Source organism: Lycorma delicatula, chromosome 4 (assembly GCF_047948215.1).
Source record: "Lycorma delicatula isolate Av1 chromosome 4, ASM4794821v1, whole genome shotgun sequence".
NCBI classification, from domain to species: Eukaryota; Metazoa; Arthropoda; class Insecta; order Hemiptera; family Fulgoridae; genus Lycorma; species Lycorma delicatula.
The window spans coordinates 49,686,386-49,713,503 of record NC_134458.1 but is presented as its reverse complement, the minus strand read 5'-3'; the positions used below and the strand labels follow the sequence as shown (position 1 = coordinate 49,713,503).

Genomic DNA, 27,118 nt, shown 5'->3' with positions numbered 1-27,118 from the left:
AGGAACAATAAGAATGGCCTTTACTTTTCTAATCAGTCTATGTGTAAGTTATGTGCTACTGATGACAAACTGGTATGAAGAACAAATATTAAAGGTACATATAATTTAAGTTTACTAACTGTTAAAATATACATAATGTATGCATTTGAATAACTACTCATTTGTACTTGATCTTATGTTCAGTAAACAGAATAAACTTAAAAAACTAAAACAGGATAATTTAATGCAATAATTTCATTAGGTTAAAGTGCTAAAATTGAACTTCTCTAGTATAAAACTAACTCAATTTTACTGACTCTCCAGACTTACCTTACTCAACATTATAGATACGAACAGATATCCAGTTAGTTAATCAAAAGTCATTAAAAAAAAATGAGTTTCAAAATACCTCTAGACAATTTTAACTAATTTGAATGAATATAGTTTTTTTGTTTATTTCACAATTATGAACTTATTAATACACATCAGAGAACATAATATTCTTCTTACCCACACTACACTTTAATCTGACCAACTGCATAATCACAAATGAATGAAATGTTAATTTAATCCATGGTTCTTGCAAAGATTTGTAACCTATTTCTTAGATTGAATTTATTAAACTTCCCTAACTAGTAATTACTACTGCATAAACATGCTTATGCAAAAATTATCACATTCATCAAAATTGAATTTTATGAATTTTTTATTATTCATAATAAAAAATGTTACAAAAAGTTGGCCTGTGCATAGCAATACACATCTACCTAATAAGGATATAACTTGTCTTTTCTAGAGTAGGATAAAATAGAACAACAATCTGAGTTCAATAAAAGATTATTTGAATTTTTATGAGTTATATCTCCCTCTATGAATCATGAGACCTTGCCACTGGTGAGGGGGCTTGAGTGCTCAGTGATACAGTGAATGATATGAGATTTATAAACACACTAAATTTGTTAAGACACCATTAATAGACAAATACAATGTAGATCAAATATATTATCCAAATATGTAGTAGAGTGGTTTTCTAACCTTTTTCAAGATGAGTGCCAATGGCAACTCCACTAAAGAAGAGCTGCATAATTTACTCTGAATAGATTTTCTGGAAGTAAAGTTTTCACAATTTTAAATTTGTTAATAATTTTTACAAAATCTTATCATGTTTTATTGTCACAATGATCAAGAAATAAAGAAAAAGGAAAAACACTTAAATAATAGTTTCTACATCTGATGTTTCTGTAGACAATACTCAAACTATCCAAGAGTTTAATTTAATATTGTGTGTTCCTATTGATTTATAAAATTAACCTTAAGTAACTTTTTTTATATTTTTAGGCATTAATTCTGGAAAACAATAGTATGATTTATGATTATTGGAAGGAGCCACCTATAAAACCTTTGATATCTGTTTATGTTTTTAATTATACAAATGTAGAAGAAGCTATGAAAGGAAAAGAGAAACCAAAGGTTGAGGAAGTTGGACCGTACACATTCAGGTGAAACTCTATTCTTTAGCACTAAGAATCTATACAGTTTTCAATTACTGATTAACAGTTACTGATTAATTATACTACCTTTTTTAGACTTGTTTACTAGTGTTATAATTTATTATACAAATTATACCTTCAGTATTATGTTCTCATAACTGATGCTTATTTTACACTTGAACATTTTATACAAGCCATCTAAATAGATATTTAATTTATTCTGGTTGGAACACAGTTATACAGTTATACAATATGTAGATCATGTCAGGAATGGTCGGTGTGCTATTCAGATAATTGATAACTCAAATGACCTGCTCCAATATCTACCTTGAAGAAGCTAGGAAATCATGGATAAGTCCTGATCAGAGCTACATCATGAAGTACAAGATTACAGATAATTTGCTAAGATTTCTAATATGTCAAGTATATTATTCCTGTGATGGTAGACTCTGATACATCACAAAACATTTCAAGTTTGGTGAGTTTGGTTACGATTAATAACTAAGCGAAGATTTTCAGTTACCACTTGTGCGTAATGTGGCATTCCACATTCTCACAGACATGAAAGATAAGTTCATCATTAAAGACAAGTGATTCCATGAAACTGTTAACCTTAAATTTATCCATCACTTAGATGTCAAAATACACTTTTTAGCATTATTACTGAAGATTAGAATCAAACTATCGGGCATCAAACTGGAAGGGTTTAATCTCCAGCTTCTAATAACGAATTTATAAAATTTTCAATATTTGTCTTTTTTTTGTGTTTACCAATATTTTTTGGTTAAAATGTTTGGAATTATCTTAAAAATAGTTAAAATAAAATATGAACTGATTGCAGTCAATATTTCACATTAATTGATATTTCTTGTTATACATTTTCATGATAAGACATAATCCATATTAATATTAACCAATTTATGATATCTGTAAAATAGAACAGACACATGCACAAACAAACATATATTACATGTATCTATGTATAACTAGTACTATGGGAGCATATTTCATTTAAAATGATGCTTTGTTATAAGTTTCTCAATAAACAGAAACACAGAAACATCTACTTTGAAGTTAGAATCAAGAAAATAATACCAGATATTACAATTGAAATACTAATTGAAAGAACTACTCACATGAAATTTGTTACCAAACATTTATTCAATAATGATTGTACTGATTCAGAAACATTCAATTCCTGCAAAGGTATTTTACTAACCAAAGGAATGGAAAACTCTCAAGACATTTAAAAAGTAAATTTGATACATTAATCGAATGCAAGCATATTTGACCTGCAACATTTAAATAGGTGAAAGTATATAAAAGTATTTACCACAAATGCAATAGAAAATTTTGTACTATTATTTAGATATTACTTTAACTAAATTTATTAATCATAGAAGAATAAAAAAATAGCAGGTAACTGTTATTTTTGTATATTACTTACTAAGGGTTTTATTCATTCTATTTACTGTATCAATAGTGTTAAATTATCACTTTTAACTAAATTTTGGAATTTTTTCAATTTCTTACAAAATATTTAGAGAAACAATCGAAAGAGTTAATATTCATTTTCATCCAAATGGTACAGTTAGTTTTCAAGAAAAGAGAAGTCATGAGTTTGTGAAAGAGCTGTCAACTGATTTACGACAAGTAGTCATCACTCCAAATCTACCGTTAATAGTAAGTACTTTTTAAATATAATCTTTGGTTTCAACTCAAAAATGTGGATTAGATTCTTTATACTACTTTTCTTTTCTAAAGTTTACTTTTTGATAACTATTAACGAGTACAGGCTTATTGCATTTAGATGCTATATACAATGTAAATAGTATTTCTGCAATTTCTCTCTTACTAAGTGTCAATCCTTTCAATCTGTTGGCTGCATGGATGTATCTGTTTCTTGACATAGTCTACACCACGTCAATGTACTTATAACACATAAGTTTGCTGTTGATATTTCTGCTTGATAGTTGCCAAGAACATGAAAGATAATGATGAAAGTAAAAAACATCCAGTAAAAATGAAAAATGTGTTATTTTTTATGACAGTGTATAGCACAAAGTATAATAGATATTTCATGTTAAGAAAGTAAGTAGACTTTACGGAAGGTTAACATATAAGTAGAGACACATGACTATCAAAAGATTTCAAATTTAAATTGAATGGTGAGTGATTCAAAGCATTTTTTTCTACATGTAGGAGAACTATGAGTGCAAATTAATGTAGTATAGTCAGTTAGCTATTTAGTTATTACTTATATTACTGCTGTGATAATAAAAGTAGTCAGTGTATATACTTCACAGGAGAGAAGTTTGGGTTCCCTCAATACAGAGACATAAAATGTTTATACATGCAACAAGATGCATATCTAAGACCTTTGCTGTGCTCTCTATGGTAACTTGTTGCTTTTATTTTCATATTCTTACATTTCATGAACCATAATATTATTTAGTTAACCGTCAGTGTCACAAACAATTTACATTTAAGTTGAATATCTTATTTTATGAATTAATAAAAATTTATTAATCAGCACATTTTATTTACTTATTTTTTTTATGCTAATATTTAATCAAAGACAAACATCTCTTAATTTTCTTTTTTCAGACTGCTGTTGCATTCAGTAAATCTTCATATGTAGTAACAAGCTTAGGCCTTACATTTTTAATGAAAAGTTTTGACATAAGACCATTTCACAAACTAACAGCATATGAATTTATTTGGGGAGCTAAGGACAGCTTTACCAGTGTTGCTTCAAAAGTTGCTGAAATATTAGATCGACAAGTGCCTACAGGATTTGGAGTTCTATCATCAGTAAGTGACTAAACACTGAAACTGAATTCTAAAAATATAGGCTTAAAATATTTTACTTCACACAAAAAAGAGCACAGTTTTTTTCAAATAACTATCAGAATTATTTTATTTTATTTGAACATACTATTAGTTTATCAACTGTATAACAATGAAACATATAACTATATGAAATGTCACATTTAGCTGAGACTGTTGTTTAAATGGAGATGACTTAAAGTATTATTCTTTTCAAAAAAATTACAATTCACAGTCACCTGTTGGATAAGGAAATGAAATGTTTACATTTGATATCGCATACTGTTTAACATTTCCATGTGTATTTATTTTTATTATTAACACATATTAGGTCATTCTTTTTGGTACGTATGTATTTATAAATTAGTTGACAGATTTCAACAACAAATTGTGATTAATGACCGATTATAATTTTCTGGTTCACACAGAAATCTTTTTCTTTACATTTAAACCTCCTTAATTAATATTTTTATACTTTGTTATTATAGTATAGCTAAATTGTTATTATGTGTTACAAAAAAACATGTTCTTGAAATTTATCGATAACCTAGAGGTTAGTGTGATGAACTGCCAACAACTGAACAGAATGTTTTTATTGAGAATGGTAGTTATAAACTAACTCCCTTAAGAAAGTCATGATGTATGCTACTCCGTAGACTCAACTAAACGTGTCATTGAGTTTACTGATTGTTATTAATAGGATATCCCTTTTTATTTCAGTTTCATTCTTCTTATAAGAATTATTCAAAAGGTAATTATTAAAAATGTTGTGCTGGCAGTATATTTAATATGGTTAAATGTGTGTAAATTTATATTCCAGATTTTACGCCAGTCTATTTGAATTTTACATGTGAAAAAATGTTTAATACTATTATATTCTAAAAAACCATGAAAGCATTTTCGTGGTAAGACTTTTTTACAGTGACTAATTTAGAAGGTTAAAATATTTTTTAAAAACTAATTTTATTCAGATTAGTATGTAATTACATATTACATAAGATCACATAAGGCATGAATGGGTGTCCTAAAAAGTGAAACTGCTTTATCAGGTTGGCCTACGAAAAAATTTGGAGAACTATAATTCACATTAACAGCATAAAATACAGATTTGTTAAACAAATAGCAGAACTGGTTAAAGACATTAATCCATAATAACAATAATCATATGAAGTATTAGTGATGAAAAAATTTGAATATATTAGTGTAAATGTAAAAGGAAACCACATAGTCGTGTGGTTTATTCTGAAATAAATGAATTGTACATTTTTTGGATAATAATATAATTTCTTAAAAGTAAGAACAAAACTGTAATAAAGCCTTTTCTCAAGGCAAATATTATTCTGGGTAATAGAAAAAAGATCTGTTTTCTGGTTTTATGCAACAGGATAAGGTTATTTTTGAACAAAAAATGACTAGTAATTTTTTGTAGCAAAGATAGTATGATTGAAAATAGTAAAAAACAGTAAAGAAATTTTAGAATTTCTTATTAACAAATTCAGCTTTACACTATTAATTTTTTTATCTTGAAAGTTCTTTTTTTAACGACCTGTAAGGAATAATTATCTACTAGAAGGCAGATTAAAGAAATATAATAATAATAATGATGATGATGATGATTTGGATAATGATGATTACAATTTTATTAAGACTTTTCAAAACAAAAAATATGGTTTAATCTTGTTGCAAACAAAATCAATCTGATAATTCCATTAGAATTGTCAACTAATAGGCACCAGTAATTTTAATGTATAATTATGAGCAACATAAATACTAACAGTGAAAAAAAATAGTCTCACTTTCAATTCGTAGAAATCAGCTTCCAAATTATATTTCTAGAGCTACTATGATCCTGAATTGTACAGAGTGGGCCAAATAAAACCGGCTCCAGAAATTAGAAATTTAATAATGAAAAGCAAAAAGTAATATTAAATTACTTACATTTACTGATTTTAAATTACAGTGCTTTTGAAAAAGGAAATGTTTACAATATAATTTTAAGGTCTCTGTTCAAAATGCTCACCACCAGCTGCTAAACAAAGTTCAGCGCGGCGAATCATGTTCAGAAAACCTTACTGCAATTCTTCAACTGGAGTCTTGGCAATCTTTTGTCGAATGTTGTTTTTCAACTCTTCCAACACCCATGGGTTGTTCTTGTAGACTATCCCTTTCAGATAAGCTCAGAAGTAAAAATTGTACAGCAATGTCTAGAGATCAGGGTGGCCACACTAAACACCAATTTTTAAATCATGGAGTGTTTTCTGATGAGTTTCATTTGGGTTTTATGTAGCCCAGTGACTCTTATTCTGAGAATTAATGTAGTCTAATAAATGGAACCCTTCATCTGTTGAAATGAAGAGAAAATGATAAAGAAATCCTTCATTAATTTTCTGTGAGAGCCACAGCAGTAATTTATTCGTTTACCCTTATCATATTGTTTTAATTCATGCACAATACTCACAAATTAGGGCTTTCATTTGTAAACTGTGAAGTATATGCTGACACAGTGTTCGAGAAACTCCTGTTTGTTGGGCTAATCATCATGTTGACTTGTGAGGACTCTTCCAATATGATTCGCTAAACATTGAATGTTGATTTTGCAGAAGCATTACTTCTAGGATACATCCCTTGAAACCTTTCACGAACTAAATTTATTGAAATTGTGCGAACATATTCCTCCACAATGAAAACACACGTTTCAGTTGAAAATACCATGATACACAAACATTGCAGACTCACTGGATGAGAGAGGAAGGGTGAAGGCTTATGAGCAAGTCAGTGACCTTCAACTGATACGGATGCACAACAAACATATCACCATCTTCTGACACCATATATGTCAAAAGACACTGTGTCAGACGACTGAGACCACTTTTATATGGCTCACCCAGTATTACTATGTTATTACTCAAAGATAACCTGACCTTTAAGTATAATATTAAATTAATTATTTGTGTTTGTTCATTTAGTATACTATTTTTATCAGATTTAGTGAGTTGTAAATTTCAAATTGTTGTGAATGTTAAGTTCATGGCTTTTACTTACTTCATGTAGATTTACATGCCACAATTATTATCTTCAAATATGTATCCAGTTACTATGAAGTAATTTTCAAAGGTTGTTGTAGATACTGCTTATATATATTTCATATAGCTGTGGGTGACTATGCATATGATTTTTTTCAATATACATGAGAGGATTTTTCAATATACATAGATATGAAATTAACGACCATTTCCTAGGCGGAATATCAAGATATTTGACTTGTTTTCTATATTTTAACATTAACACCTTCCTGAAATCATTTTTGCATGAATTGTAAAGTTGTAAAATGAATAAGACAATCAACAATACTGTCAACTATGTTATTCAAACACCAATACATTTTTGTACTTTCAACAATTCATTGTGCATTAGGCAAGGGTATTAGGTAAAATTCATAAATAGCTGGTGAATTTGATCATGTTAATCCAATGAAAAAAAGAATGCACAAAAATGATGAAATGTTTGAAACAGTAGAATGAATGTGTATAATAAATAGTGTTCTGGGTAACTCTAATTATTAAAAATGTGTTGAAAAAGCATGTTCATTAAAAAAAAAAAAAAAAACAGAATTATTAAGTCACCAACTAGGATTTTGAATTGATTTCTGTTGAAATTTACAGAGGAATTTTTGTTAAACTGTTCACTAAAATATAAGATACAAAATTTACTTTTGTTGAGTACAATGCACATTGATGAAAGAAAACTAACAACTATAGATGGGGTCCAAATTGAAAATTTTGATTCACTACACAGAAGATAATGAATAATTTCTAGATTCACTTGTTAGCAGTATGAAACAGAATGTCATGCAGAATTCTGAAGACAAAATATCAGTCAGTTGAATCGCATTATCGTTAGTAACTACAACAAACCACAGTCTGGCTGCAAAAAGAGATGGCTACAATCATTTAGAATCAGTTTGAAGTCATGGATTTACTTTATGCTACTTAACACGCCTACTGCAAAATGCTCACAAAAAAGTGCCAAATCATCAAAAACTGTCAACAGAGATAGGGATAAATGACTAAAGGAATTTTGTTGTTGTTAAATAACAATTGGCCATGTTCTGTAGCTGACATGTCATTCTGCAGACAAAATTCAAATTTGAAATTTTCAGTTTATCATTTGGCAGAGAAAATCCAAATTTCAAATTTGAATTTTCACTGCACAAATTTTTGAGTCCACACTTTTCTCTGAACAAATCCCACCTACTAGAATTTTTCGTGGAAAGCTATATGTGAATAATGATCGATTGAAAGAAGCTCTCAAGAAACAAGCAATTAAATGGACAGTATCGAAAGTAGTACGATGGGAGTATTTTGAAGCTTGTGAACAAAAAGCTCAATTTTGGTATTGATTAAGTAAAGCAATGTAAAGTATGTAGTTTTAATAAAAAAAGTTTTAAAAGTTTAATTATAATATGTTTTGTAATCAAATTGATTTGTTCAATAAAATCTACATAATTTTTAGTGCCATCACTACTTTTTGACTGATAGCCTCCTAGGTTGCTATATTTTCAATGTCTGCTTTGTATTATTCTGTGTGATCTTGTATATTATAATTGTTATTTTGAAAGCAACACAGATCTTCTTTCCTTCTTTTTCAGGAAAGAGACTAATTCTTTGCTTCAATTTTTTATGACTGTTGATGTTTCTTGAGCATTTCTCTTTATTAGGCATGTTCATTATTTTGTTATGTATTTTATATAGCACATTTTATAATAGTGACTGAATAACCATAACTGGTAGTACAGTTTTTACTGCAATTAGTTTTCTTCACTGTTTTTAGCTAAAGTATTAGGTAATGTATGTGTGAAAAATGCTGTGCTCGAAAGGAAAGCTACAAAGCAGCTCTAAAAAAAATATTTATTTACTTTTTTAATCCATTTCCATGTACATTAAAATCTTAGTGATTTAGACATGTAAGATTAAAAATTTCTTTTAACTTGGAAAAGTGATTTTTTCCTCCATAAAATAATTTTAAATCTAAATTTACAATTCAAGATTTAGAGAAAAAAGTTTTTGTAACTTGAGTATAATATTTATTTAAAATCTGCTACAATATTGACATATCTTTTAATAAGGTTTGTGTAAGATGAAATTTGCTATGATTTTGTCCATGACAGTTGGTGATGAAAGTTACATTGATAAACATAATTTTTGTTTCCTAACATGCGATATATAATTTTAATCTGTTTTTGATGCTTAAAAGGAATATGAACTTGAAATCTTTTTATCACCCACCATTTTTTTAAAAATTCTAAATTTTACTTAAAGGATTTTTTTCATTTTTCAATGTATAGTTATCATTTTAAGCTCCTATATTATATTTTGTTAGCTCATTTTTTATTGTTTAACTTCGTTAACATAATTTGTAAGCTGTAAATAAACAATACTAGACAAAGAATTAAATCATATCACAGTCACATATTATGACATCACACATCTAATACTGAAGAGTGAGCCTTCATGGACAAGATTAATCATGTCTGTGCAGGTCAAAACATTTAGCTGAAAACACAGTTGTGTTGTTTGTATTAAGCACTGGATTTAGGAATGAATTAATTTTATTTAGTCTTATTGCTGTCTTAAGTTTGTTAACAGTACAGTGTCATAATGCCTTGAAATTATGTAAATGACGTGGATGTCTTTTGTTATGTATGTGGTGAGTTTACCATAAAATCAAATAGAAAAAACATTACACCTTTAATTAAAAAAGCAAATCATTTGTACTTTCAGTGTAAAATTGGTGATCAGAATGTGATGTGGGCTCCTCATATAGTATGCACTAATTGTTCTGTATATTTAAGAGGGTGGCTGAAAGGTACACGGAAGGCTTTGCCATTTGATGTACCTACGGTTTGGCGTGAACCAAAGGATCCTATAGCCGATTGTTACTTTTGTTTAACAAGAGTGCCTGGAATTTCTAAAAAAAATTTAACATACTGTAAAATAGCCTTCATTGCAATCTGCAATTAGGCCTGCACCACACAGTGAAATTATTCTAGTTCCTGAGCCGCCTGTGTATGTATGTTTCGAAAGCAGCAATGAAGAATCAGAAAGTACTGAAGAAGACAACAATGATTTTGATTTTGAATTATCTTCCAATAAGCCACATCTTATATGACAAGGTGAAATAAATGACTTGGTTAGGGATTTAAGTTTATCAAAAAATTAAACCAAACTGTTAGGATCAAGACTGCAAGGTTGGAATTTACATCGAAAAAATACAAAAATTTTGGGCTTTCGAAGCCAACAAAAAGAACTTTCTCAGTACTTTATTGATGAAAATAATTTGGTTTATTGCACAAATACTGATGAGCTTATGTTGCATATACGACAAGTTCATAAACCTGAGGACAGGCGCCTTTTAATAGATTTGTCCGAGTACAGTTTAAAAGTGGTTCTACTAAACAACAGTAACAAATATCTTTCGATACCAATCGCTTATGATATGAATTTGAGACATATGATGTGGTGAAAGACGTTCTTAAAAAAATAAATTATACAAAAACATAGCTGGAACATATGTGGTGATTTGAAAGTTATAGCTATTTTGCTAGGCATGCAGTTAGGCTACACTAAGTACATGTGTTTTCTTTGCGAATGGGACAGCGGAGCTAGTGATAAACATTATGTCACCAAAGAGTGGAAGAAACGAGACAACTCCAAATGGGAAAAATATTATTCATGAGCTCTTAGTTGAACCCAAAAAAAATATTTTACCATCTATCCATATCAAGCTAGGACAAATTAAAAATTTTGTAAAAGCAATGAAGAAGGATAGTCCCGGATTTTTGTACATCAGGCAGAAATTTCCAAATGTAAGTGAAGGAAAAATTAAAGAAGGAATTTTTGTTGGTCCTCAAATAAAAGAGTTGGTCAAAGATGATGTATTTAACTCAATGTTAAATAATGTAGAAAGTGTAGCTTGGGCTTCATTTAATGATGTTTGCAAAAGTTTTCTCGGCAAACAAAAATCCGACAGTCACCACAATATTGTTAATCAACTTCTTACTTCATACAGAGCTATGGGATGTAATATGTCTTTGAAAATGCATATCCTCCACTCACATCTGGATTTTTTCCTGGACAACCTTGGAGACGTAAGTGACACAGTGAACATTTCCACAAAGACATTTCAGTGAGAGAAAGCCTCTACAAAGGGAAATGGAATAATAACGTGGTAGCCGATTACTGTTGGACATAAATTCTGAATGTGCCTGAGGCTATTTATAAAAGAAAAGCAACAGTGAAATCATTCTAACATAGGTATTAACATGCAAAATTATAAATTTTACAGATTTAACTATATTTTCCCTTAATTTTTTTGAAGCGTAATTTATTTAAAACTATGGGTGATACAAAAATTGTATTTACAGATCTGTGTTGTACGCAAAAAAGCAATTCAAGAAATGATATCACATTTAGAGAAACATTAAAAAAATTTATTTTTGTCTATCAGTGTTATTTAAAACTATCAACTTTTTAATTATGTGAATTTTAAAAACTCTAATAAATTTGGTTTAGTTTGTTATTCAAAAAGTCAATGTTTCTAAAAAAACTTTACGTATTTTCAATCTTCATTTAAAAATTTAAATAAAAATGCAATCTCAAAGAATTGAAAATACAATTTGGAAACAATGTTTACCAATCAGAATTGTAATTATTTATTAATCTTGGCATGTTTTTTTTTAAATATAGCATAATTTTATAAACATGAAAGAATGTTAGATATTAAACCATCATTTACTGTTTTAAGTAGCTGATTTTAATTATCAGTGTTTAGGATCAAATTAAGTAAATGTTTGCAGTTTAACTCTATTTTATTTCAGCGTAAAGGAGTCAGTCCGGATGTTCTGACCATCCACAATGGAGCTACTGGTTTTGATAAATTTGGTGTAATAAGTCGTTTTAACGGGCAAGAAAAACTAAATGCCTGGAAATCAGAATGTGATAGATTAGATGGAGGTGATGGAACATTATATCCACCGAGACTGCTTGGATCCTCTGATCCTGTGTATGTTTACGCCAAAGAATTTTGTCGAAGGATGCCTTTGATGTTTGACAAACATACTGAGGTATTTTATTTAATATTTGGTTGCTAGATCGATTAATAAAATGTTAGGTGTTATATTCTTACAAATATACACATACTTAATTCTTGGAATGGATTAAATAAACATAACATGGATTTAGAAAAATATTATTATAAGAGATCATTGCATTTCTCTGTATACATGACAACTGTGTGTACATTACCTAGTGGCTGTAGGCATCCCAAACCAGACATACGTAAAACTAGCATAGCCATTTACAAGAACAAGACCGAAGCCAGGCTCAGTAGGGTGAATAAGGAGTGAGATTGTTTCTTGTCTTGATTGATCTAAATATATGATTGCATAGTGTACCAAGAGCTTTGAAGCAAAGATAATATGCAGCCCTACAAGCAACACCTTCTGTGTTCACAACAGGGACTGCGTAATGAGCACCAAAACTCTTAGAGGAAGCAATTCTAACTATTAGTAGTTTTACCTTAGATAATTTTTATCTGTTAAAACCATAAAGAAACATTGAATACATAGTGTAAAAGAACAACTTTATGTATTTTAATTTTTTTAACATCTTGGCATAGTGGTGTAAAAATCAAGTGTTCTACAACACTTTACAATATGATAAAAGTGGTTTATACAAACTAGAGGTTTAATTGCTTTACAAGATATTTTATCAGCTTTTAATGTAAAAGGGTTTAGTAGGGTATAACAACAGTCTTCATATGACTACTGAAAGGAATTAATAAAAGAAAGGAGCTTCAAAACTGGTCAGCCTCAAAAATAACTTTAAAATTAGATAGCATTATGCTTTAATTTTTGTTCTCGATGAGTCAGAGAAATAGTATTTACGTACCCCCCATAAATGGGGGAGTGTCGGACTCACACAGGTTTGGCTAGATGTAATTAAGTGCCTATGTGTACCCAGCACCCTACCGACTAAAACTCTTATCTCACCTTTCCTCTCCCCTGGGCCAGCCCGGCAATTAAACATTCCGCAACCCAGAGGGTGCCTCAGGCTCAGGGGATCAGGAGTCCCTGTGCCTCATCACCGATGTCCATCCATCCAATCGCAGATGAGCGGTAGCTCAGCAGGGGGCTGTCTGTCACCCCTTTGCCCATAAGCTCTTTCATCATGACTTGTCTTCAGGATCACACTGTAATCTGCTCCCCATTCTCTATTGTCTATCTCTTTAGTCATCAGAATTTCTTCAACATACTTTGCTACTTCATCCCAAATTCTTCTGTTAGTCAGCATATAATTCACACTAGTCTCAGGTGTTAGTCTATTTACTCCATGTCTCAGTCTTGTCTGATCCCATCTAATATCTTATCCCATTACTCAAAGAATCTGTGGGCAGGGATATCTTCTTCATCACAATAGAGGCATCTTGGGAAGGCTCTTCTTCTGAATCTATGAAGGTATGCACAGAAGTCTCTGTGTCCAGACAGGAACTGGGTGAGGTGAAAACCCACCTCACCAAACCCCTGCCTGAGCCAGCACTCAATTCGAGAGATCAGTATTATGTTGCAATATTCTAACTGCACAGTGATCCAGGAATTATTTATACAAAAATACTGAGACTGATAAGAAGCAGTCAACCAACAAAATATTAAAGAAATTCGATCTATGTTTTTACAGAATTACACGATAAAATATTTAGCCAATCTGTATTAAAAGTTAACAAACTATGTACCTCCAGTTCTGTATTCCTTAAAATAAATGCAATAATTATAGTTGTGTACAATCTAATTGAATGAAGTTAAAAATAATAATATTAAAAAATAGATTATCACTGTCATTTAATGCTTATTTTAAATATATATTCCTTTGAGATAGCAAGTTGCACGTACCCAGCTACCTATTAATTCTTTTATCTCACTCCATAAATTGTACAAGTAATTTCAGCGTTAAATTAATTTTTTTTTTCTTAAGCAACCCTTAACTACATCATACTTCCACTTTCTCTTTCCATACAGATTTCATCATTATCATTAAAAAAAATTCTTTCATTCCAACTTCTATGGAGCCAGTTCCTAGCAATAATAATTTCTTACTCACAATTCTTTATTATATCATCAATTCTAATACAGTTAAATCACTAACTTTCATGACACTTATAATGTTTACTTCCTAATCTCTTAACAGACTTGTAAATTTCACTACCATACTGTAACGCAGGAGCTGCTGCACTCTGGCTGTGTTTTTTTGGCTATTTCTTTCTAAAAATGAAGACCTTTATTTTGGAAGCAGCATTTCCAGATTTTAACCTCCACAAAGTTCTCAATATTTAAAAATACATCTTTGCAATTCATCCTCAGATTTCTTCATCCTCGTTATAGGACTTTATACATTAGCAAAATGTATATTGTTACAGGTACTGCTTGTCTTCAAAACCTTCTTCCTATTAATTTTTTCCATTCATGAAGAATATCATCTAAATAAGAAGTTTAATTAGAGAAAGTGGCTAATGAATTACATCCTTGAATTACATCCTCTCCTGTTTTCAGGAGAGGTCATTACTGACCTCTCCTGAAAACAATCTGCTCTCCCAGAGTAAAAGTATTATACTGCACCATTCAGAGATGGATTTCTAATAAACTGTGTTAGCTAACATTAATCACAGTTTAGTAACCTAATTCTCCTAAAATTAGTACAATTTTCTCTTTGTTGAAGACTGAATTTGAAAGTTTACTAGTTCCAATCCCTGGAAATTTCTATTATATTGTTGCTAATAGAGTAAAAATAAATTCTGTTGCTAGTAATGAATAGACCTCCTGATTTTCTGCAAATAGAGTAACTGGAAGGATTTACAGATAAGGATAAAGTAAGAATCAAAATTTAGTAACTGAAATACAATAAAAATTGTTACCTGAATACCAGTAATCACTGAAATGGATGAACATTACTGACATAATGCAAGGGCCTATGTATAGTACAATAATGTAACATTATCTTTATGAAATTACCTGTAATTTTAGAGGTAAATTTTATTTTATGTATTTTGAAGATAAGATTAACCAGAAATCCAAACTAAGCGTAGTTTCTTTTTACAGACTATTGATGGGTTTCCTGCACTGAGGTACAAAAATCCAAAAAATATCTTTTCAAGACCACAGATTAATCCAAACAATTCCTGTTTTTGTGTGAGTGAGTGTGCACCTGATGGACTTCAAAGCACTGAACCATGCTCATATGGTTAGTACTGCTTCTGCTATGTTTAATACTAAGTTTTAGTTTTAGAAAAATTTGTGTTTTCAGGGGAAAAATGGATAAATTAAATAGGAGCAAAAGAAGTGAATGTTTCTCCATTGAGAATGTTCCTTCTTCCTTAAAACACTATTTACTTATTTTTTAACTAAATAATTTCTACGGCAAGTTGGCATTGTTGCAAACAAAATACAATCAATAGCTTCCACCATTCTCATAAAACTGTTCTTTCTTACTTAATCCTGTTCATTATTTCCTCATTCCTCAATTCACCCATCTTATATTTCCCAACCTTCTCCATATCCACATCTTAAAAGTCTCAATCCAGTCCCTCTCCCTCTTATTCACTGTCAATGCTTCATACACACATTCCTTACATAGGTAGCATAGCACATGGGCTTAACTCTAAATTCAGACTTTAACCACATAGTAATTTCCTCTTTTTATTAAGGCTTCCTTTGCCATCACTATCCTTTTTATTTTCATTGTGCTCTTCTAGTCCTTGTAACTACAATCCCCAAATATCTGAACTTTTTTCTATTCTTCCTTCACTTGTTCTTACTACTAAATCCTCTTTTTTGTTTACTTTAGTTTCCTATATTTATTTTCATTCCATATTCTTTCATTCCTTCAGGGCTGCTACCAATCTTTGAAGTGTATTTGTGTCATCAGCTAAAATTACCATATCATCAGCATTTAGTAAGTCTTATTTTATAAAATAAGATCTAATACATCTTATTTTTCACCTTCCTATACTTATTACTTACTCTTTTTTCTAATATATTCCTTATTGGAATATTTAATAATCCTTATTTCTACTTTCCTCATAATAGCCTACATTTCCTCTCCTGTTTTTACTATGGCATTTTTATTCACATCTTTATTTCCTTCATAATAGCCTGCACCTTCACTCCTATTCTTACTATGGCATTTTTTATTCTCATCCAGGTCTCCTAACTGTTCTCATTTTCCTTTATTATTTCTTTAATTGTATTAGCTAGTTTTTCTCCCACTGTTTCATCATAAAATTTCTTCAACTTTTTAAGTTCCATTTCTTAACCACCTTTGCTTTTTCTACTTTTTTTAAAGCTGTTCTCATTTCCATCATAAGTAGCACATCACTGTTGACTGATATCTGCACTTGGCAATCCATTGGTTATCTTCACACATTCCTATACCTTTCATCTATTAAGATATGCTCCTTTTATGATTTTTGAACTAGGTGTTTGTTATAAATAATTTTCTCTCATGGTTAAACTTTATTCACCTGTTCCTTCATCCATTCTTTACCCCAAAGCCAAACTTTCCTATCACACTTTCCTCTTCACCTTCTCCAACCAAAGTATTCTAGTCTCCCATCAGCATGTTATAAAATCGGCAGATATTTAAATATTATGTAATGTTACAATAGAATAATGATAAGAACCAGGTACAGAGTACTATATAAACAAAAAAATGCAGAAAGATAATGAATAAAGGCCCTTAAAATGTGGTAGAAGTGGATGTTGAGAAGTAGGTGGATTGTAAACAGTTCAAAATGAAGAGATCTTAAGACAAATATACAAATAAAAAAATTCATTGCAGTACCTTAAATGAACACATTAAGACAACCAGATTTTGTTAATTTGGTCTTACAGGGCTATGTTAAAGGTAAAAACTGTGGAGGAAGAGAAAGAGTAGAATATATTAGACAGATGAATGATGTAGGGTGCAGTAAGTATGTGAGGTTAAAGATTAGCACAGGACAGAAAAGAATGGATAATAGCATCCATTAGTTAAATAACTAATGACTCAAAGAAAATTATATGTGTGTGCACACGTGCACATGCATGTGCTAGCCAGTTTTTAAGCAAGTTTCTTGCTTACAGTTTACACAGTATAAAAGTAAAAATATATACAATATGTATGATATATAATTACATACACCCATACCTACTACACAAATAATGTAACTAGATACTTACAGGGAATTATGAATAAATGTTTTATTCTGAAGGCCAGTCAAATCAGCTAGTCCTTAGGTTAAAAATTCTGTGGGTTTTAAATACATTACTATTATATCAAACAATTAATTATAACAGTAATACAAATAACAGAATCATTTTATCATTTCACTTTATTTTACAATTTTTTATCACTTTTTTTATAGTACTGCATGAATAGTACTGATTTACTGTGGTAAGGATATAAGACAGATTCATTTGGTTTTTCTTTTCAGGTGCTCCTTTTTACATATCATTACCACATTTTCTTAGAGCTGATCCTAAACTTCACAGTTCTGTGTTAGGATTATCCCCTGATGAAGAAAAACATACAACTTATATCGACATACATCAAGTAAGTAAAAATGAGCAATCAATTTTCAGTTTCTATTATAAAGATTATATTGATTGGAAAATCTTTACAAATACCTTTCAGCAGCATAATATAAAGGAATCAAGATTCTTAAAGATCTTCTGTTTTATATAAAAGAATAGCAAGTATAACAATTGAATTTATTTCTCAACTTTTTATTTCATACCTTATCATCATGGACGGGACTGAAATTAAATCAGTCAGAAAAGATGTTACAGTAATCAGTCCAATTGAGTATCAATTCCATGTATAAAAAAATACTTTGTTCTATTTTATCACAACGTTATATGAATTTTGCAGAAGCTTGGAATTCCTATTGGAGGCGTTTCACGTTTACAAATGAATATTCGTATCGTCAAGCCTCCACATTTTTCTCCATTAGATGAACTTGAAGATGGAACATTTCTACCAATTGGTTGGTTAGAGTGTGTAAGTATTGACTAGTTTTCAAATCTAATTAAACAAAAATTAGATGCCAAAAATATATTTTCAATGTAGCAAGTGTATTATAGTTACTTAGTAATGTAAGGTAAAAATAATTAATCTTAATTTTAATACATTATAGTATTAATATTTGTTTAAACACAAAATCAGTAACTTAATACACATAAAATTTGGGCAGTTTGAATTGAACAGATTCAGAAAAGTTTTTAACCTGAGAAGTAATAGCATCAAATGAAAAAGCCTCATCTATGGTTGTAACAGGTGCTGTTATTTTGTTTTTCTCATAACAGCAGTAAATTTGAACTCATTAAAGTAATTTAAAATACATTAAATCTCTATTTCAAAGAATACAGGGAACGTGTGCGTCCAGAAAATTTTTTTAGAGCTAAAAGTACTTCCTTCATCAGTGAAGTTACCAGTGGTACCGTTTTTTAATGGCATCCATCGAAGTTTATAGACTATGAAGGCTCTTTAATAGGAAGTATAGTTTCTTCATAATTTGAAAATAAATTGTAAAATATTTTAAAAAGTGTTATCATACATGTCACTTTGATCTCCAGATTTAAACGTTTATAAATATTCTTTAAAAAATTAAAATCATATATTTAAGAGTTTATTTAATATGAATCACCCATTTGCTTGCACACTGGCTATACATTTTTTTTTTTTTTTCTTAACTTGACCCAATGTGAAATATAATAGATTCAGTTTTAAAATTCTTAAAAATAAAGTCCTATGTTGATTTTTTTGGCTCAATTGCATCAGTAAAAGACTATTCCTGACAAGTAACATTTAGAAATTTACCAATTAACTTAAACCACATAAAATAATATAGCGGCCTGAATAGATATAATTAACGGACTAATGTGTTATTAGCTTTTGTCATCATTTATTCTAGAGTGGCCACAAAGTCCCTTTCATAATATAACATACAGGTTATCTGAAATGTATCTGATAGAATGATATTTTTTTTTGAAGACAGTTGTAATAACATTTCACGCCTTAGCATACTTGAAAATTATTTTATTCCTCAGCTTCAATTGTTTGGTATGGAATTAACAATTTTAAAGAAAGATGGAGCTACAGCTCATTATGCTCAATCAATAAGGAATTTTTTTAAATGGTCATTTTGAAGAGTGGTGGATTGGTAATGGGTTCAAAAACTGCCGCCTTTAGTCCAGATTTAATAACCTATAACAACTCCATTTGAGACAAAACCAAGGGAAAAAATTTCCCATTTGTGTCTAAGGAATAATGTTGAGCTGAAACCTGCTATCAGAGACCATTTTTATGATTTTGATTGCTCATCATGAAAGAAAATACTTAAAGGCACTTGGCGGCTGATAAAACTGTGCGGAAAGTGGAGGAGCACAAGCAAATGTAATTTAAAGCTTTATATGTAAAAATATTAAACTAATAATGATCAATTGATGTTTATTTCATTATTTGGAATGGGACTTTGTGGCTACTCTGTATTAATCAGGTAAGGTTATGGAAAAATTTAATGTTTTGTAACTACATAAAACATGTCATGTAGAATGTTTTCTAGAATGAATGAATTATTTTCCTAACTTCCTTATATAAATAAAACACAACATTTTTACTGAACTAACTATGGAAAATAATGTGTTATGTACTGCTTTTGTATATGTGTTTAGGTTCTTTTGTATAGAAATTAATTTACCTCTTTGTAAGAGCTCAACACTGTTTAGTGTATGTTAATTAATATCAAGTACAGAAAGGTTGTAGGCAACCTGACATAAAACAATTTATCCCTGAAAATAACTGAGGTATTCTCAAGAATAACAAGCATATCACATTAGCTTACTAAGAGAGACGTGAGTGGTTTGCTGCTGCTTTCTCCACTGAGTCAAGTAAACAGTCACACATTAGCATGCAAAGCCTATTGAAATGCAGATGATATTCAGTATATAAGTGACATCTTCAAGCAATTCACCACTAGGATTTGCTAAATAGTGACCTCATTAAATTTGGAGAAAACAACACATGTTAGTTTTCTTGTTACCACTTATGAATTGTTTATTTTTTTAAAAATTTCAACAGTATGAGGTCTATTGGATATATAACTAAATGTTAATATAAACTTTTGTTTCAGAGAATAGGAAAATTACCATCAAACCTGTATCAGGTACTGTATCATGTAACATACACTATAAAACTGCTGGAGATTTTTCTTATATCTGCTTCAGTTCTTACAGCATTACTGTCTTCTTATTGTTTACTGAGAAAAAAAATTAATTTTAAAAAGAAAAAAATGTGGAATCGGTATTGAAAAAGTGAGACACAACAAATATATTTAAGAAATGCATTATGATATGTTAATAAATTGTAATTAAAAAAAAAAATTCTCTACCATGTGTGAAAAATCTTTTTAAATGTAAATATACAATGTACAATTATCAAAGAGTATTTATTTATTTTATTAACACCCTGTGTGAGGATGTTTTTTGCCAATCCTGGTTGATTATTCATTTAAAATTATAATGAACGTAGTTTATTTGAAATAATCAACAGAAAAATTAATGGATATTAACAGTAAATTGGTAATAACAATTGTTTTTTAAATACAAATTTATTAAATATTTTAAGTAAAATTTAAAAATAAATAACATTTCAAAAGAAAATTGTCACATTTTATATTATTTAATAAATAAATATCTTTAAACATAAAAAAAAAAACAGAGAAAAATGAATAATAAACCAAGAATGAAGTAACATGGCTTAAACATAATCTAAATACTATATTTCCAAACAAAATAAAAATTTACTCAAAAAAAACCAATTGTAAAGTTTCAAAAAAAAGAAATAAAATCAGAAAAGAACACCATTACAAACTTAATTATATACCAAAGAAATAAAAACCATACTGCTGATTTTAAAGATATATCCAACCAGTAAATTCTGAAAAATAAAAATGCATTATAATTTAATTAAATTAGCACATTTTATTGTTATGTAAAATATAAAAATAATAAATAGATAATAATTAAATATTCAGTTTATGTTTTCACAATATAAACTGATATGTTTAAAATAAGAAATTGTAGAGTATGTGGTATAAGAATTATATGTTCAAAATTAACCTTAGAAATAAACTTCATGTTCATTTCAGACTTCAGAGCTATTAAGCTCACCTCATTACTTTTTTAATAATTTTTTTGTACATATAGCTGGTAAACAATTTACTTTTAACAGAAAAATAAAAATTTTCCTTCATAACTTCATACAAATATTTTTTTTTTAATATTTAGATTTAATTCTTCAAACTTTGAAGATGTAATAAAAATAATATAGTTTTGGCCAAATTTATAATATTCATTTCTTAAAAAATTAAAAATTATAAAGTAAAAACTTGATGATAGCACCCAATGTTAATGTTCTTTGTTGGTACAGTTTTTGTTAGCTCAGCTATATTGTTGTGATTTTACATACAACATAAATAATTACCTTAACCTCAGTACATTTCGTACAAAGGATATTTTTGAAAATTTTATATTTTCAAAAATATCTGTGGAATGCAGTAAAAAATTGGACTTATCCAAAAAACTAAAGAACAATCCTACTATTATAATAATGAGCTTATGTTGTTTGAAATGTATATTATAATAGTTATAAAGCGTATGGAGACACTTTTGAAAAGATTTCATTAGAGAATTATGGAATGGAATGGAATGCAAAGTTGGCGGGAGTTTATTTCTCCCTACTTATCGCAGAACCTGGACAGAGTCCCTTGCTGCTGGATGATTCTAATCGGGCTTGTTTTTTAAAAGGGTTATTTTAAATGGCGGGTACAATTTTTTAAGTTTTGTTTATTATTTAGTGATTTTAAGACGGATTTAGTTGCATTCCAATCCGTTGTTGAACCAGCGTTATCGAACCCATTTTATGGGCCGACCGCGGAAGGCTAGGCTTATGAAGCCTGTCCTCCCGACGTAATTCCCCTTCAGACCGTCTACTGAAGTTCTTACGGTGCTAACGCTTCATAGGCTAGCAGGAATACGCCACAACGGGGCACTAACTGTAAGGAGGGAGCAATGCGACCCCTACTCCGGAGGAGTCGCAATTGCTGGTTTATTTTACTCTACTTGTAAGTTTTAAAAAGGAGAGGTTGTGTAGAAGCTCTTCATCCGCTTCTGCTATGGCTGCCCTTCAGGACGCATCTCTGCTGGGCTCTGTTCCGGACTCCAGTACGTGATGTTGAGACGAGTAGTGGGTCTTCCTTCTTCTTCATCTTCTTCTTCTCCCTCTTCTTCTTCCGAAGACCTCTTCATTCTTCTTTGGCCTGCACTTTCCAAGAATTGGTAGTGACCGGAGTTACATACCGTTAACCTTGAAATTCCCGAGGCCCCGAAGGGCTGAACGGGGGAAAGTGCAGGTTTCTTCCTTCTTCCGTGGCTGTTGGGCTGATGGCTGCTGGGCTCGTTCCCTCTTTCTTCTTTCTTGAAAGGAAAGGTAATAGGGAACTTACAAAATGGTGATACCTATTCGCGATCGCGGTTTTGGGGTGGCGATTTTCTTAGAAGAAGTAAACAGAATTTATTTACTGTACATAATTATTAATCTCCAGACACACGTGTGTCCGGGAAGGGGTTGGGGTGGAGAATTACAAGCATACATTCTTAAAATATGAGAGGTTATCTCTAAAGTAAAAACAGTTTCATTGTAAAAATGTTTATTCTGAAAACTTTAAAAATATTTTTTATTTCTCTCAAACTATATACCTTATACTATTTCTCTATATAGTCGTCACATGAATTAAGACATTTATCGTAGCGATACACCAGCTTCAATATACCCTCGTCGTATTCTTCTGCCGCACTTCATTTAGCCATTGATTAACACAATTTTTAAATTCATCGTCACCCGCGAATCGCTTACCACTCAAAACTTCTTTCAATTTCCTAAAAAAATGGTAATTAGAAGGAGCTAAGTCCGAACGATATAGTGAGTGATCGTAAATTTCCCATCCAAACGTTCTCAGCAAATCACGTGTCGGACCCGCAACATGTGGACGTACATTATCGTGCAGCAGGACGACGCTATCGGTCAGCCGCCCACGAAGCCGATTTTGAATGGCGCACCGTAACTTACGTACAGTTTCACAGTAGGCTTCTGCATTTATAGTCGTTCCATGTGGTATGAAATCAATCAGCAGCATGCCAAACCGATCCCAAAAGACTGTGGCCATCAGTTTGTTTCCAAATGGCTGTGGCTTGACTTTGTCGGTCTGGTTGGTGACTGAAGATGACACCATTCACTTGACTGCCGTTTTCTCTCTGGTGTGTAATACGAAATTCATGTTTCATCGCCGATAACAATCGAATCAAGGAACTCATCACCTTTTTCTGTGTAGTACATCAAAAATTCCAAAGCAGATCCCATTCGGATTTTTTTTTGACGTTCGTGTTTTTAAGACGTGCGGCATCCGACGTGCATAAAACTTTCTGAAGCCTAAATGGTCATGAATAATGCGACCGATAACAGTTCATGAAACATCAGGAAAAAGAAGAGCCAGGTGGGAAATCGTTGAGCGACGTCTTTTCTGATATCATCATCGACGCGTTTCAACAAGTCCTCAGTGATTATCGAGGGCCTCCCCAAACGTTCTTCATCATGCACATTAATTCTGTTATTTCTAAACCTCTCAACCATTTTCGGTCGTTTCTTTCATTCATTACATTATCACCGTACACAGCAACCAACTGCCTATGAATTTCAGCCGGCTTAACGTTTTGATGGTTTAAAAAACGTATGACTCACTTATTTCACAGTCGGTGAAAACATCGATTTTCCTATTCATTTTATAACGTAATAACTCACACGTAATCAAAGATACTATAACGCGACAGCTTACAGACAACAACGCAGTGTATACATTACCAGCGTGGCCATGAACGACACAGATTCGCCAACCTTAAGGAGAAAAATTTCCCAGGGGTCTTTACTAAAGAGATATCCCTCGTATACTGTTTCAGTTATAGGAATATTAGTTTTTATTTTTTCAATCTGAATTCATTAGTTGAATTACATGCATCTATTTGCTAAAAAAAAAATTAAAAAACTATTAATCAATAATCTCTATAATGTTTAAAAATACAGTCTGATTACAATATGACCATAAAATTATACTAAAATGTACCTGTGTGCCTTTATTCTTGCCTCATCCATCCTCTCATTAGAAGTGTCTTCTTTTAGAAGGAATTTTCTCCCACCTAACATTGCATTTTCAAAAAACGACTTGGGGTCTATATCTGAAAAGTCATAATCAAAGTCAGCTTTATCTTCTGGAGCAATGAGTTTGTTTAACTGCAGGAAATTGTCATTTGTGAACCTCCATTCTCTTAGTGTAAAGTATGACAATGATATCATTGCACGGTAGATTTTTTTATGTAATTTTACCAACCTGTATAAAAAAAAATAATGTCAGTTACTGAAATAAATTTTCTTCATCATTCTATGTACATACCAATGCAAAAACATACTAACTATCTATAATTTACATTTACTATGAGTACAGTAACAGAAAAACCCAAACAGAAAACTTTTTAAAAAATTACAGAATAATACATAATATGTTATAATCAGCAACAATCGTTGACAATACTGTTATTTAGATACAAAGGTAGTAAGCAGAATATTAAAAAAAAGAGATAATTGGAATCAAATGAATTCAGACAGGAAAAATAGAACATAATCTCAGATCATTTAAAAAATAAATTCAAATTTAAAGTTAATTAAATCATTTTACTTTTTACACTGGTGCATCCCTAACGACAGTCCCACTCAATACGTAACGTTAACCGTATAATGCAGTGAATTTGAATATAACATAAATTTGCCTTGCATTACAGGTATCTAAGTATAGAAATTCAATTTTAAACTTCTCATATAGTTTGTCACAATATCGTTCCACAGTCTCTGTTAACTCATAAGGTGGAAGCACATTGCAACCAGACACATATTATAATGTATTAGGTTTTTTCTGTAACAACATTTTACGCTTTTCTACATAAATGAATAAATATTATTTTGAAAAATGTGACAATGTATAAAAATACTATCCATAAAGACTTCTTCAGAACATAAATATTTGTTAGACAGTAGTGAAATTTCCAATTATAACATCTGTCAAGATGTATAATAAGTTTAATAATTAATTTTTCCGGCTGGAGGTAACCTATTGTGTAAATTAGACCCAACAGCACTCTCATAATCAGAAATAATGATTTATAACCTGAAATTAATTATTTCTTGATTAACTTCAAGTTTCATAAGATTATGGAAAAAGATTTGATGGGTTGATTCTGGCTTGTGAGGTAGATCAGCTCCTTGGTTATAACAGTGTAACTACATCCCACATAAATTATAATTTTATTTATTGGATGATACCCTTTAAAGGATATGAAGGGTGCAGGAAAAGAATATGTTCAGTCACATTGCAATTTCATAACAGAGTAAAAATATAGTTAGAAGATTGAACTACAGCCATCTCTTATTATTTTTATAACATTTTTGTTAATTTAATGGTGTCCTGTAATATTTTAAATGTGTTTAGATTTTTAAAAAAAAGTATATTATATTAGTTGAATTCTGTGTATTGTGGACTAAGTTCTACATTTACAGGTCAGGTCCAGTATTTGGCCTGCATTTCCCTTTGTGTGTAAATTTGTGTGTGTAAATTTTTAAATACTGTTAAACTTCTTATTGAATTACAACTTAGTATGATGAAGGCTAATTCTAATTTTTATATGACTAATAACTGAATCTTCAATTCTTATTTGTAACAGAATAAACATATTAAAATGTTGTTTGTAATTAGGAATTTATGAAAAATTACTGAAGTTAGACTGACATGAGAGGTTTGATTTGGTATTAACTTTTTTCAATGGTTATCTCCTACATAACTTTGTATAACGACATGTAATCTGTTTTCTTACTTTATTAATTATTAAAATTAAAAAGTTAGTAGCTCTTTCTCTTGTATAAATATTTACAAACTATTTTATGAACATATATTAGACTTACACATAAAATAGTATTCACTAATAAAGAGAATATTTTTACTAATTTCCATATTTCACACTCATATAGAGCAATTACCTTGTAAATTCAATAACTAAACAAAAGAAGAAAGGATGAGTCGACTGCAAAAGGTAAATACAATTGTTACAATTTCTAATTTAAATGTAAAATCTTGATTACACTAAACTGTTAATAATTATCTTTATTGATTTGCTAACACATACATTGGTGTTTGACCAGTTAGACGAAAAAAGGCATCGACCATCACTGCAGGAAGAAAATGTTTAAAAATACAATTGATGTAGAACCAAGTTTGATTTTGACAAAAATATGCTGTTGGTGTCCAAAGAATGTCTGGTTCTGGACTGCTCCAAAATGCTTCAAAGCCAATAATCATAAGTTGCCTCATAGATATAGATTTTGACATCGAGGAACAGTTATACACAGTAATATCATTCCCTAGAGACCTAAAAAAAATTATATATATATTTATTTTATGTAATGTTTTTTTTAAATATTCATTTGTATTAAAAACTCATACAAAATACAATGCATTCATAAAGTCCACAATCCAAAATGGACACAGATTTTACACTTATAAATTTGTTGTTACAAAGTTCCTCATGTCCAGATACTTTACTGAAAGTATACAAGGCAAGGTCAAAACAGATAGAA

The 27,118-nt window shown here is 30.3% G+C and overlaps 2 protein-coding genes across 2 annotated transcripts in view; one reads left to right on the top strand and one right to left on the bottom strand.

Moving 5' to 3' along the window:
- Positions 1 to 29: 29 nt before the first annotated feature.
- LOC142322614 (scavenger receptor class B member 1-like) lies at positions 30 to 18,400 on the top strand. Its single transcript, XM_075361690.1, has 8 exons — positions 30 to 94; positions 1,318 to 1,478; positions 3,014 to 3,152; positions 4,077 to 4,283; positions 12,175 to 12,420; positions 15,448 to 15,589; positions 17,820 to 17,938; positions 18,257 to 18,400. The coding sequence occupies exons 1-8, from the start codon at positions 62 to 64 to the stop codon at positions 18,398 to 18,400; spliced, it is 1,191 nt and encodes a 396-aa protein (XP_075217805.1). The 5' UTR covers positions 30 to 61.
- A 6,055-nt stretch (positions 18,401 to 24,455) lies between these two features.
- LOC142322613 (fatty acyl-CoA reductase 1-like) overlaps positions 24,456 to 27,118 on the bottom strand; it is a 28,375-nt gene continuing 25,712 nt past the window's right edge. The window contains exons 7-9 of the mRNA XM_075361689.1: positions 26,668 to 26,910; positions 24,561 to 24,824; positions 24,456 to 24,462 (exon numbers count right to left, since the gene is read on the bottom strand). Of these exons, the coding sequence (XP_075217804.1) occupies positions 24,456 to 24,462; positions 24,561 to 24,824; positions 26,668 to 26,910 (514 nt within the window). The remainder of the gene's footprint in view (positions 24,463 to 24,560; positions 24,825 to 26,667; positions 26,911 to 27,118) is intronic.

Bases quoted from the DNA above. Each gene is read 5' to 3' on its own strand.
- LOC142322614 (XM_075361690.1), top strand. From the start codon at position 62: ATGACAAACTGGTATGAAGAACAAATATTAAAG. The intron at 12,421-15,447 runs GTATTTTATTTA...TTCTTTTTACAG, and splicing joins TGTTTGACAAACATACTGAG to ACTATTGATGGGTTTCCTGC. The intron at 17,939-18,256 runs GTAAGTAAAAAT...TGAATTTTGCAG, and splicing joins CTTATATCGACATACATCAA to AAGCTTGGAATTCCTATTGG.